We start from the raw sequence: 13653 nt of genomic DNA, 5'->3' as shown, positions 1-13653 counted from the left end.
TGTGAAACCTTCATAAAATTGTGTATCAGTGATACCTTAATAAAAAACAAGGACATCAAAAAAAAAGTCTCTGGTATGATTTTTGTGTCTGGGTTTTTCTACCTATGGTGCTTGACCTTGAAATGGGAGAGTTGCTTGGATAATCCAGGTGGGCCCAATCTAATCACACAAGCTCATAACATCAGAGAACCCTCCTCACTGTGGTCAGGGTGATGTAACTATGGAAGAAGATTCAGAGAGATGTGGAGGCTGCTGACTGAGGTGGAGGAAAGGGGCCATGAACCAAGGGATGGAAGCAGCTTCTGGAAGCTGGAGAAGACAAAGAAATGGATTCTTGGTCCCTTGTCAGAGTCTGACCTAGAGAAATGTAAAAGAATAAATTTGTGCTGGTTTAAGCAAGTGTATTGGTTATAATTTGTTATAACAGCATAAAAAATATATACTCTTACTATGTGCTTAGTCATAATTAATGTTACCACTTTGGTTTTGATTGTTTTAGAACGACCTAAATGTAACATTTTAGAAGAAATGTATTGGTTATACTTACAAATCACTTTCAGAGCTGATTAACAAAAATAGGCTATTACATCTGCCTGAGCACTAGCTGCAGTGTAGAATTTATTACTCATTTATTATCTTAAGGTAAAGAGGGGAGCTGAGGCCTGGCCTGGGGAAAACTTGAGCTCAACTTAGGGTTGTCAGATAAAATACAGGGTGTTTTGTTAAATTTGCATTTTAGATTAATACGAATATTCTTTTAGTAATTGCAAATACTGCATGAAACCTACATTATTGCAAAATCTGCAACCCGAGGGCAAAGCAACTTTTGATCCATGTCTCATCCTGTTTCATATTTAAAATTGGAGTAAGAATGCTTCACTGAGCTGTTACATCCGAGTGAAAGTCAATCTATTATAAACCACTAAACCAAACATTTCAAGAGAATGACAGGATAAATGAATATTGGCTCTCTGCCTCTGGCTGGGGACCTGGGCCAGTCCCATGCGGGTGCTGGGTTTCGGGGTGCCGGGCCTCCAGTGCTTGCCCCGCCCTGCCCACCCTCCCTCCCGACAGGCCAGCCTGGGCGCGGGCAGCGCGCCCCTTGGGGGCTTTGGTCGCGGCTTCCAGTAAGCCCTGGCTCAGCGCAACGCTTTGCCGCGGGCTGTTACGGATCTTCCTGGCTTCCGACTTTGGGCTCCGCGCGATCACGTGCCTCTGTTCACGTGACCGCCGCTCCTGTCATTTCACCGCAGCAGCTCGGTTTCCTTTAGCCTGTGTAACCCTCAACATCTTGCTGCGGACTTTCTTCGCTTTGCGGCGCTCAAGTCTCTCGCCGCCCCGGAGGCCTCCGGTACCCGGCAGGAGATGTCTACTCGGCTCTGCATTCACATCCCCGCCAGGCGGTGGCCCCCACATCCTGGCCCGCTGCCGCCTCCCTGTTTCCTTTTGGTGCGTTGTCGGGTCCCCAGGGTTCGCAAAGTAAGACCACACTTGGGTGGTTTCTCTCCCAGACTAGCCAAGGTGTCCCCTGCGGGTTCTCCAGCTGCCCTTGTGTGTGCTTGTTTCTCGCTGCTGTGGCCTCTCCTGTCCTCAGAGGCCCTGGGTTTCCAGATTTCTTTCCTTCCAGGTCTCAGGTAGGTTTACAAAACTGCAGATCCCTCCTTGCAGGGCCGAAGAATGTGAAGGATGGGTGGGGCGGGGGAGGTGGGAGAAGGATGGCGGCTGAAAAGTAGACTCTCCCCAGGATTGGGCAAGGGCTCTGGCCTGGCCTGCTGGTGTTCGAGTCATTCAGGGACCCCAATGGCCATCCTGGGACACCTTCAGCTGGTAGGAGAGGCCCATGGGGCTGAGTTGGCTTAGGTTCCAGCCTCACCCGGATGGGGCCTGTTTTATCTCCACTCTGCTCGACTGCCTCGCCCTTGCGTGTTTAGGCAGCAAATCTTCAGAGGTAGACATTAAGTTCCAAACTGACTGAGGTCATTGGGATCCCAGAATAGAATTTGGGGTATGGTTTTAACTTCTTTCTGGCTATGGCCATAAGTTGATATTTTGTGAATCAGAACCTGTATTTTACATTGTCATAAAATCAGGCTCAAGCTTTTACCTGTAATGTAGGAATGTGAATTCTGTAACAGCTCATTATTGTACATTGTTGTCATCAGACCAGATTCCCTTGTTGGCTATACCTAAATTGTAATGTGTACTTAGTTCCAAAAATTTCTCTCCAAATTGATTTTGAAAATACTATGAACTTTGGTTGAGAAAAGAAAGCGCTCTCTTGCAAGAAATCACATTCCTACTTTGGGTATTTTAATTTGAAAGAGGGAATTTACAAAGGATTTACAGGTTTTTCATATGTCACTTCAAATTGATAGTAAATGTAAATAAAATGAGCAGTCCTTTATGTACTATAACGGTGCTAAGTTTTTCTCTCTCAGAAGAGGAAAAGTTGACCCCAATTGTATACATTGAAAGGACCTACCTATTTTGAATGATCTGTTGAAAACATTCAAGACCATAAAATTTAGAAGACCAAAATGGATATCCGGGGTGCTGTGGATGCTGCTGTTCTAACCAACATAATTGCTGCCAAGGCTGCAGAAGTTTGTGCCAACAAAGTGAACTGGCAGTCCTATCTTCAGTGAGTACTGATTTGCTGTGAATTAGAGGTAGTTATTGGCTTTTGCATCAGACCTTTTCATAGTCATGCTTCTATAAGAAATACTGGAAAATACTAATCGACATGGAAGAAAACACTTCCTCAGAATGATTAGCTGTCATAGGGAGACAGTAGTGTGGTAGAAACACCTTGGGGCGCCAGTGGGGAAGCAGAGTTGCTCATCGCACTTTTGACCTTCTCTGTCTGGATAGTTGTACGTTTTGAAGGAGTGGGAAGCATGGGAGGAATGTTCATGGTTTCTGGAGGGAGGAAGAGGATGATGGGCAAAGCCTGCCAGACTGGCTCAGTGTGCCTTGGTGATCAGTGGGGACAGACGGTGTTGCAGAATGGCTCACACAACTAGTAAAAAGTGTAGACGTTTGAGTTTCAAGACCTGACTTTGAATTCCAAATCTGTTAACTTCACTGAGGGCCATTAAAAGTAAATGTGTAGTGGAGATACATATCCCACAGGCTTGTTTCTGAAATAATGTATGTAAAGTATCAGCACAGTTGAATACGAGCATTAGTGTGTTGAATAACCTCCCAATAAATGTAGTTCTTTCACCTTCTTTGTGTGTGTGAAGATTTAGCATGCTGGTGTTCTGTATTTATCTGTGAAGGCTGTGTTCATTTATTCTGGACCATATTTTTTCATACTGTCTTCACTTCCTATTTGTTTATTTTGGTACATTTATAACTGACAAATAAGGTAATTCAGTTAAAGTTACATGAACATTTTGAAAAAGAAATTGAGAGATCTTTAGTTTTGTACAAAAACAATCAATTCATTTCCATTAATTTAGTCACATAGATCAAACATTAATTGACCACCTGTGAAATTTGAGGCATTTTTTTCCCAGGCTTTGGGGCAATAAGGAGATAAACTTATAAACTAGTACGGAAGTCAGGAATATAAACAGGTCATTTAAATTCTGTGTGTTAAGTGAGGAAATGGAAAAGTGCACAGGGAATGATGGTGCACAGATAAAGTACGGCTAATAATACCTCCAAGAAGTTTTCCTGAAGGGGAAGTTCAAAAGTAGGGAATTAAAAACAGCATGCTGGTGGGGAATAATGTATGTTTTGGAGGCAGCCAGTGGGGAGAGCTGAGGCTAAAGAGGCAGCCAGAGTCAGGAGCCACTTGTGAAGGCCCTGTGTGTCACTGCAAGGAATTTGGACTTGATCCTCTCAGTCACTGCTTTTCAAGCTGGTTCTTAAGCTGTGAAAGTCGTGATTGATGTGAAGTCTAGTAAAGCAACTGAGCATGTAAACAGATGAAAATGATAGTTGAATGGAAGAGGAGTATATGTCTCAGGCTCTCCTTTTGAGACAATTCACTATCCTCATTTGGGTTCCAAAGAGCACAGTTGTTTTTTTTAAACCACTTCATTGAGGTATAAATGATATACACAAAGGTGTACATATAAAGGTATACATACAACTTGATGAGCTCGGAAGTAAGTATATACTCTTGGAACCATCACCACAATGTATGCCATAAATAATCCATCACCTGTGTATGGCAGTCATGCCACATCTTCTTTATCCATTCATCTATCCACATCTTAGCTATTGTGAATAGTGCTGCCATGAATGTGGGAATGCAGATACTTTTGAGACCTTGATTTCAATTCCTTCTTGATTTCAATACATACCCAGAAGTGGGATTGGTATATCATATACTGGTTTAATTTTTAACTTTTTGAGTATCCTCCACACAGATTTCCATAGTGGCTGTACCAGTTAACATTCCCTCCATAGATGAACGTAGATGCAAAAATACTCAACAAAATATTAGCAAACCGAATTCAAAAATACATCAAAAGGATCATACACCACGATCAAGTGGGATTCATCCCAGGGATGCAAGGATGGTACAATATTCGAAAATCCATCAACATCATCCACCACATCAACAAAAAGAAGGACAAAAACCAGATCATCTTAATAGATGCTGAAAAAACATTTGACAAAATTCAACAACGATTCATGATAATAACTCTCAACAAAATGGGCATAGAGGGCAAGTACCTCAACATAATAAAGGCCATGTATGACAAACCCACAGCCAACATACTAAACAGCGAGAAGCTGAAAGCTTTTCCTTTAAGATCTCTGGGAACAAGAAAAAGATGCCCACTCTCCCCACTTCTATTCAACATAGTATGGGAGGTCCTAGCCACAGCAATCAGAAAACACAAAGAAATAAAAAGCATCCAGATTGGCACGGAAGAAGTTAAACTGGCACTATTTTCAGATGCCATGATACTGCACATAAAAAACCCTAAAGAATCCACTACAAAACTACTAGATATAGAGGATCACGGGAAGATGGCAGCGTGAGTAGTTCAGTGGAAATCTCCTCCCCAAAACATATATTTATGAAAATTCAATAAAAACAACTATTCCTAAAAGAGACACCAGTGGATGCATTACAACAGCCAGGATACATCTACATCTGCGAGAACTCAACATCACACGAAGGGGGTAAGATACAAGCCACGGCCAGGCAGGACCCGAATGCTCCCCCACCCGAGAACCCAGTGGGAAGAAAGGAGTAGGAACAGGGAGGGAGTGAAAGCCCAGGACTGCTAAACAACCAGCTCTAGAAATCCGCACCCAGAGCGCAGACACAAGGTGCATGGGGTGCTCAATATTAGAGAAATGGAAAAGCAAAACCTGCGGGTAGGTCCCTGCAACCGGCACCCCTGAGACAAAAGAAAAGAAAGTGCTTTTTGCAAGTCTGAAAGAGACAGGGACCCCACAGCTGGACAAAGTCGTCCCGGCACACTTAGTCAGCAGCTGGGAATCCCGGGGAACATTAGGCACCCTAAACCCCTGGGCAGCAGCGCAGCTCTGAAGCCCCTTATGGCACTAAGCAACCTGCGAGTCGTTCCCCCAACTGGCACGGACCCCAACACAACAGCCCAGTAGTGGGAGAGTGGCAGCGCTTGCCAGGGAAGACAGTGCTGGAGGGGACTGGGAGCAGCCTGCGTGCGCCAGCAGTGACAGAGGGGACTGGGAGCAGCTCATGCGAGACCACCTCAGTGGCGACCAAACAGCCCGAGAGTGGACCGCACGTGCCGGCGGCAGTGGCACCAGAGGAGCCCATGAGAGGTCCTTGCGGGAGAGGCCCACGCGCACCTGCAGCAGTGCCAAAGGGAGCAGCCCAACTCCCAGCAGCTGACCGGAATCCCAGCACAATGCGCAACCGCCCTGGCCAGACCCAAGGCTGCTGCTGGCACACAGCTGACCGGCACGTGCGCCGCTATTGTGGAGGAGCGCACCTGTCGTGCCTGCCACACCCCGGAGGGCTCCATGCTGCTCTGGCAGAGTCCTCGCCCACAGTAGCTTAGGGGTGGCTGCTCCAGGTGCAAGGGTAACTGACACAGGCAGCAGAGAAGGGCAAGGCATCCATCAAGCAGGAAAAGACTTTCTTCTTCCAGCTGACACACCTGCAACCTGCCTACAGCCACTGCTATCACCATGAAAAGGCACAAAAATTTAGTCCAGTCCAAAATAGTTCAGACAACCCCTGAGAGAGGATGTGCAGAGACAGACCTAACCAGTCTCCCTGAAAAAGATTTCAAAATAAAAATCATAAACATGCTGACAGAGCTGCAGAGATATATACAAGAGCTAAGGGATGAAGTCCAGAGGGAGATTACAAAAATGAAACAATATCTAGAAGGATTTATAAGCAGAATGGATAAGATGCAAGAGGCCATTGATGGAATAGAAACCGGAGAACAGGAACGCATAGAAGCTGATGCAGAGAGAGATAAAAGGATCTCCAGGAATGAAACAGTACTAAGAAAACTGTGTGACTAATCCAAAAAGAACAATATTCGCATTATAGGGGTACCTTAGGAAGAAGAGAGAGAAAAAGGGATAGAAAGTGTATTTGAAAAACTAATTGCTGAGAACTTCCCCAAACTGGGGGAGGAAATAGTTGCTCAGACTACGGAAGCACACAGAACTCCCAACAGAAGGGACCCAAAGAGGACAACACCAAGACACATAATAATGAAAACAGCAAAGATCAAGGACAAGGACAGAGTATTAAAGGCAGCCAGAGAGAGAAAAAAGGTCACCTACAAAGGAAAACCCATCAGGCTATCATCAGACTTCTCAACAGAAACCTTACAGGCCAGAAGAGAATGGCATGATATATTTAATGCAATGAAACAGAAGGCCTAGAAGCAAGGATACTGTATCCAGCACGAATATCATTTAAATATGAAGGAGGGATTAAACAATTCCCAGACAAGCAAAAGTTGAGGGAATTTGCCTCCCACAAACCACCTCTACAGGGTATTTTAGAGGGACTCCTATTGATGGGAGCACTCCTAAAAAGAGCACAGAACAAAACACCCAACATATGAAGAATGGAGGAGGAGGAATAAGAAGGGAGAGAAATAATCATCAGACAGTGTTTATAACAGCTCAGTAAGCGAGTTAAGTTAGACAGTAAGGTAGTAAAGAAGCTAACCTTGAACTGTTGGTAACCACGAATCTAAAGCCTGCAATGGCAATAAGTACATACCTTTCAGTAATCACCCTAAATGTAAATGGACTGAATGCACCAATCAAAAGACACAGAATAATAGAATGGATAAAAAAGCAAGACCCATTCCTATGCTGCTTACAAGAGACTCACCTCAAACCCAAACACATGCACAGACTAAAAGTCAAGGGATGGAAAAAGATATTTCACACAAACAACACGGAGAAAAAAACAGGTGTTGCAGTACTAGTATCATATAAAATTGGACTTCAAAACAAAGAAAGTAACAAGACATAAAGAAGGACCTTACATGATAAAGGGCTCAGTCCAACAAGAGGATATAACCATTATAAACATATATGCACCCCATACAGGAGCACCAATATATGTGAAACAAATACTAACAGAATTAAGGAGGAAATAGAATGCAATGCATTCATTTTGGGAGACTTTAACACACCACTCACTCCAACAGACAGATCCCCCAGAAAGAAAATAAGGACACAGCGGCACTGAACAACAAACTAGAACAGGTGGACCTAATAGACATGTATAGAACTCTACATCCAAAAGCAACAGGATACACATTCTTCTCAAGTGCACATGGAACATTCTCCAGAATAGACCACATACTAGGCCACAGAAAAGAGCCTCAGTAAATTAAAAAAGATTGAAATCCTACCAGCCAACTTTTCAGACCACAAAGGTATAAAACTACAAATAAATTGTACAGAGAAAGCAAAAAGGCTCACAAACACATGAAGGCTTAACGACATGCTCCTAAATAATCAATGGATCAATGACCAAATTAAAATGGAGATCCAGCAATATATGGAAACAAATGACAACAACACAAAGCTCCAACTTCTGTGGGACACAACGAAAGCAGTCTTAAGAGGAAAGTATATAGCAATCCAGGCGTATTTAAAGAAGAACAATCCCAAATGAACAGTCTAACGTCACAATTATCGAAACTGGAAAAAGAAGAACAAATGAGGCCTAAAATCAGCAGAAGGAGGGACATAATAAAGATCAGAGAAGAAATAAATAATATTGAGAAGAATAAAACAATAGAAAAAATATCAATGAAACCAAGAGCTGCTTCTTTGAGAAAATAAACAAAATAGATAAGCCTCTAGCCAGACTTATTAAGAGAAAAAGAGTCTCAACACACATCAACAGAATCAGAAACGAGAAAGGAAAAATCACGACAGGCCCCACAGAAATACAAAGAATTATTAGAGAATACTATGAAAACCTATATGCTAACAAACTGGGAAACCTAGAATGCGGGAGTCCCGCTCCAGCCTAGGGGTGGGATGCCCGAAGGCGCAGGACGGAGTCAGCATATGGAGAGACAGGACACGGAGTCAGTTGTAGGAGGTCTCTTGACAAAGTGCCGATGCCAACTTTATTTATACCATTTTGCACAAGGATATGATTATTTTTTATTATTCTGATGATTAATTAGTATAGGCAGTTGATTAGTAGGTATAGGCAAGCTTTTTCCTTCCTTTTCTTTCTAATCTATTCATGGTTGGTCAAGTGTTAGGTGGTTGTTTTTCTGTTCCTTGACCGAAACTTTTCCTATCAACATGGACTCTATTGTGTTTTACGTTTCTATGCAATGCAGTTTCTAAGCAGTGCATGTGACCGTAGGAGGGTGCATTATGTAGCAGCGACTATGGAGTCTATCAGCTCAGGGTGAAATACAGGTCACCTAGTGCCACAGTTAGCTAGGATTCTTTCCCACAAAAATATTCTTAGAGGCTTTAATAAATTTATAATCAATCTAAAATCATAAACTCGTATTTTCACTTTATACCCCTTTATGGGGCACAGTAGGCAGCAAACTAAATTTCCCCTTCTTATCTACATTTCTCTTTCTTCTGTGTGGATACCAAAATCTCCCTGACATATGCTACACGGGTCTCCATGACTCCACTACTGCAGGGACTTCATAAACAATGCAAGGGCATTCATAACATAGAAACTGTTTCTGTTTTAACTACAAACCTTAAACTATAAAGAATCACGTCAAATATAATGTATGATTATTCATTTGATTTTTATACTTTATATGTGATTCTAATAAAATGTTGATGTAGTAGGTAGATGCAAGATATAGATAGAAAGCATGATTTAGTGCTGTAAGAAGGCAAGTGTAGATGATCATGTTTGTGCCTACAGACCAGGTATTAATCCAAGCTGAACAAGGGCAACAAAACATCCACGAGTGTAGACAATTTCTCTCAAAACTGGGGGGATGAGGTTCTAAGCCTCACCTCTGTTGGCCCCCATTTTCTCACCTGAAGGCCCCCCTTGCGACTGTGCCTGTCTTAGGTTGTTCCTCCCATGAGGAATCTTACCCGTCTCTGGCTAACCAGCCATCTTCTGGGGCCATACAGGGAGATGTAAAGCTGGTAAGTGAGAGAGAAGTAATGTTCTTTGAAAATGTTAACTTTTTACTTCTTTGCAGATTTATGCTCTGTGGCTTCCAGACCCAGCACTTGTCTTGAGGTATTTTTACTTCCTGGAAAATTATGGTATTTGGTAATTTCACATGTAAGGCACAAATTCTCGTAAATGGCTGTAATTAGGAAAGAAGAAGAAAAACTATAGAAACAGCAGAGGGAAGAAACATGAGAAGATTGACTAAGTGTCAGACAGGGTTATTCTATTCAACATTCTCTTAACTCTATTTCTATAAAACTTTCCATCACTAGTTTTACTAGCATTGTAAACAAGGGGGGCATTCTCAGAGGAAATGGGGTAGTCAATGTTTGACTAACTAACAGTAGGTTTTGGTACTTTATGCCAAGATTGCCATTTGGCCCCTGCGTGTTCCATTCTTCAGGAGCACTGTCCTGAAAAGCTCCTGGGAAACTTTTGTTCTCATCCTTTCCACACTGCTCAGCAAAGGTTAGTTAACCCTTGGCAACAATGCAAGCAAAAAACAAAACCAGTAGTATAATGGAGAAAAACAAAATCAAGGTGGGTAATAGGGAGAGTCAGCTGCGAAGGCCCCTGCTTTGTGGGGGTCTTCCTCCAGCCTGAGCTTTGCTACACAGCTTGAGTAGCATGGCTCCCAGCCCTAGAAGAAATGGACAACTTCCTAGAAAAATACAACCTTCCAAGACTGACCAAGGAAGAAACAGAAAATCTAAACAAACCAATTACCAGCAAAGAAATTGAAGCGGTAATCAAAAAACTACCCAGGAACAAAACCCCCGGGCCAGATGGATTTACCTCGCAGTTTTATCAGACATATAGAGAAGACATAATATCCATTCTCCTTAAAGTTTTCCAGAAAATAGAAGAGGAGAGAATACTCCCAAACTCATTCTATGAAGCTAACATTACCCTAATACCAAAAACAGGCAAAGACAACACCAAAAAAGAAAATTACAGACCAATAATCCCTGGTGAACATAGATGCAAAAATACTCAACAAAATATTAGCAAACCGAATTCAAAAATACATCAAAAGGGTCATACACCATGACCAAGTGGGATTCATCCCAGGGATGCAAGGATGGTACAACATTCGAAAATCCATCAACATCATCCACCACATAAACAAAAAGAAAGACAAAAACCAAACGATCATCTCCAGAGATGCTGAAAAAGCATTCGATAAAATTCAACATCCATTCATGATAAAAACTCTCAGCAAAATGGGTATAGTGGACAAGTACCTCAACATAATAAAGGCCATATATGATAAACCCACAGCCAACATTATACTGAACAGCGAGAAGCTGAAAGCTTTTCCTCTGAGATCGGGAACAAGACAGGGATGCCCACTCTCCCCACTGCTATTCAACATAGTACTGGAGGTCCTAGCCATGGAAATTAGACAAAACAAAGAAATACAAGGAATCCAAATTGGTAAAGAAGAAGTTAAACTGTCACTATGTGCAGATGACATGATACTGTACATAAAAAACCCTAAAGACTCCACTCCAAAACTACTAGAACTGATATCAGAATACAGAAAGTTGCAAGATACAAAATCAACACACAGAAATCTGTGGCTTTCCTATACACTAACAATGAACTAATAGAAAGAGAAATCAGGAAAACAATTCCATTCACAATTGCATCAAAAAGAATAAAATACCTAGGAATAAACCTAACCAAGGAAGTGAAAGACCTATACCCTGAAAACTACAAGACACTCTTAAGAGAAATTAAAGAGGACACTAGCAAATGGAAAGTCATCCCATGCTCTTGGCTAGGAAGAATTAATATAGTCAAAATGGCCATCCTGTCCAAAGCAATATACAGATTTGATGCAATCCCTATCAAATTACCAACAACATTCTTCAATGAACTGGAACAAATAGTTCAAAAATTCATATGGAACCACCAAAGACCCCGAATAGCCAAAGCAATCCTGAGAAAGAATAATAAAGTGGGGTGGGGTGGGAATCTCGCTCCCCGCCGCAGTAATCAAGACATTTTGGTATTGGCAATTTCTATGAATAAAGTTGATATAAACATTCTTGTGTAGGATTTTATGTGGGCATAAATTTTCAGCTCATTTGGGTAAATACCAAGGGTTTATGGTTGCTGAGTCATGAGGTAAGCCTGTTTTCAGTTTTGTAAGAAGCTGCCAAACTGACTTCCAAAGTGACAGTACTGTTTTGCATTCCCACGAGCAGTTGATGAGTGTTCCTGTTGCTCTACATCCTTGTGCAGCATTTGGTGGTGGTGGTGTTCAGGATTTTGGCCATTTTAATAGGTGTATAGTGGTATCTCATTGTTTTAATTTGGATTTTCCTAATAACATGATCTTAATTTTATGATCATATAAATAAATCAATAACATGATCATATCTTTTCATATGCTCATTTGCCGTCTATTTTCTTTGGTGTGGTATCTGTTCAGGTCTTTTAACCATTTCTAAATTGAGATATTTTATTATTGTTGAGTTTAGGAGTGTTTTATGTATTTGGGATATAAGTTCTTTATCAGGTATGTGCTTTGCAGATATTTTCTCTGCATCTCTGGCTTGCTTTTCACTCTCTTCGCAGTGTTTCACAGAGAAGATTTTAATTTTAATGAAGTCCAACTTACCAGTGTTTTTCTTCTGTGGCTTGTGCTTTGTTGTTGGACCTACAGAGTCACTGCCCTACCAGGGTTGCCTAGATTCTCTTTTATGTTATTCTCTATAAAAGTTTTACAGGTGTTATGTTTTTTATTATTTAGGTCTGTGATTCATTTTTAGGTAAATTTTGTGAAGGACATAAGCTGTATCTAGATTAACTTTTGAAATGTGGACATCCAGTTCCATTTATTTCAGACTATCTTTGCTTCATTGTATTGCTTTTGCTCCTTTGTCAAAGATTGGTTGATTATATTTGCATTGGTCTATTTCTAGATTCTCTATTCTGTTCCCTTGATATATATTTATCTATTATTTCGTTAATGCCGTACTTTTTTTTTATGAGGGTATCAGTGATATACAATCTTACGAAGGTTTCACATGAGCAACGTTGTGGTTACTACTACACCCATATTATCAAGCCCCCTCAACCACCCCCTTGCCATCACTGTCCAACAGCATAGTAAGATGCTATAGAGTCACTATTTGTCTTCTCTGTGCTCTACTGCCTTCCCCATGCTCCCCCCACATTATGTGTGCTAATCATAATGTCCCTTAATCCCCTTCTCCTCCCTCCCACCCGACCCCATTCCCTTTGGTCATCTCTAGTCCCTTCTACGAGTCAGTGAGTCTACTGTTGTTTTGTTTCTTCACTTTTGCACAAATGAGTGAAATCATTTGGTACTTGTCTTTCTCCACCTGGCTTATTTCACTGAGCATAATACCCTCTAGCTCCATCCATGTTGTTGCAAGTGGTAGGATTTGTTTTCTGCTTATGGTTGAATTATATTCCATGTATATGTACCACATTTTCTTTCTTTTTTTTTTTTTTTTTTACTATATTCCTTATGCTACACATTACATCCTGGTTACTTATTTATTTTACCATTGGAAGTGTGTACTTTATTTTTCTTTTTTTTTTTTGAGGGCATCTCTCATATTTATTGATCAAATGGTTGTTAACAACAATAAAATTCTGTATAGGGGAGTCAATGCTCAATGCACAATCATTCATTCAACCCAAGCCTAATTTTCGTCAGTCTCCAATCTTCTGAGGCATAACAAACAAGTTGTTACATGGAGAACAAATTCTTACATAGTGAATAAGTTACACAGTGAACAGTACAAGGGCAGTCATCACAGAAACTTTCGGTTTTGCTCATGCATTATGAACTATAAACAGTCAGTTCAAATATGAATACTCATTTGATTTTTATACTTGATTTATACGTGGATACCACATTTCTGTCTTTATTATTATTATTTTTAATAAAATGCTGAAGTGGTAGATAGATACAAGATAAAGGTAGAAGACATAGTTTAGTGTTGTAAGGGAGCAAATGTAGATGATCAGGTGTGTGCCTGCAGACTATG

The 13653-nt window shown here is 41.3% G+C and overlaps 2 protein-coding genes across 2 annotated transcripts in view; one reads left to right on the top strand and one right to left on the bottom strand.

Moving 5' to 3' along the window:
* The window catches only part of LOC118910074 (ankyrin repeat domain-containing protein 18B-like), a 76104-nt gene that overhangs the window by 54853 nt on the left and 7598 nt on the right, over nt 1-13653 (bottom strand). Inside the window, exons 3-5 of the mRNA XM_057499332.1 lie at nt 5916-6044; nt 5617-5805; nt 2483-2595 (exon numbers count right to left, since the gene is read on the bottom strand). Of these exons, the coding sequence (XP_057355315.1) occupies nt 2483-2595; nt 5617-5805; nt 5916-6044 (431 nt within the window). The remainder of the gene's footprint in view (nt 1-2482; nt 2596-5616; nt 5806-5915; nt 6045-13653) is intronic.
* The window catches only part of LOC130678857 (V-type proton ATPase subunit H-like), a 49036-nt gene continuing 37843 nt past the window's right edge, over nt 2461-13653 (top strand). Inside the window, exon 1 of the mRNA XM_057498028.1 lies at nt 2461-2641. Within this exon, the coding sequence (XP_057354011.1) occupies nt 2538-2641 (104 nt within the window). The 5' untranslated portion in view covers nt 2461-2537. The remainder of the gene's footprint in view (nt 2642-13653) is intronic.

Source organism: Manis pentadactyla, chromosome 3 (assembly GCF_030020395.1).
Source record: "Manis pentadactyla isolate mManPen7 chromosome 3, mManPen7.hap1, whole genome shotgun sequence".
In the NCBI taxonomy this organism is placed as follows: domain Eukaryota; kingdom Metazoa; phylum Chordata; class Mammalia; order Pholidota; family Manidae; genus Manis; species Manis pentadactyla.
This window is presented reverse-complemented; position numbering and strand designations above follow the sequence as displayed.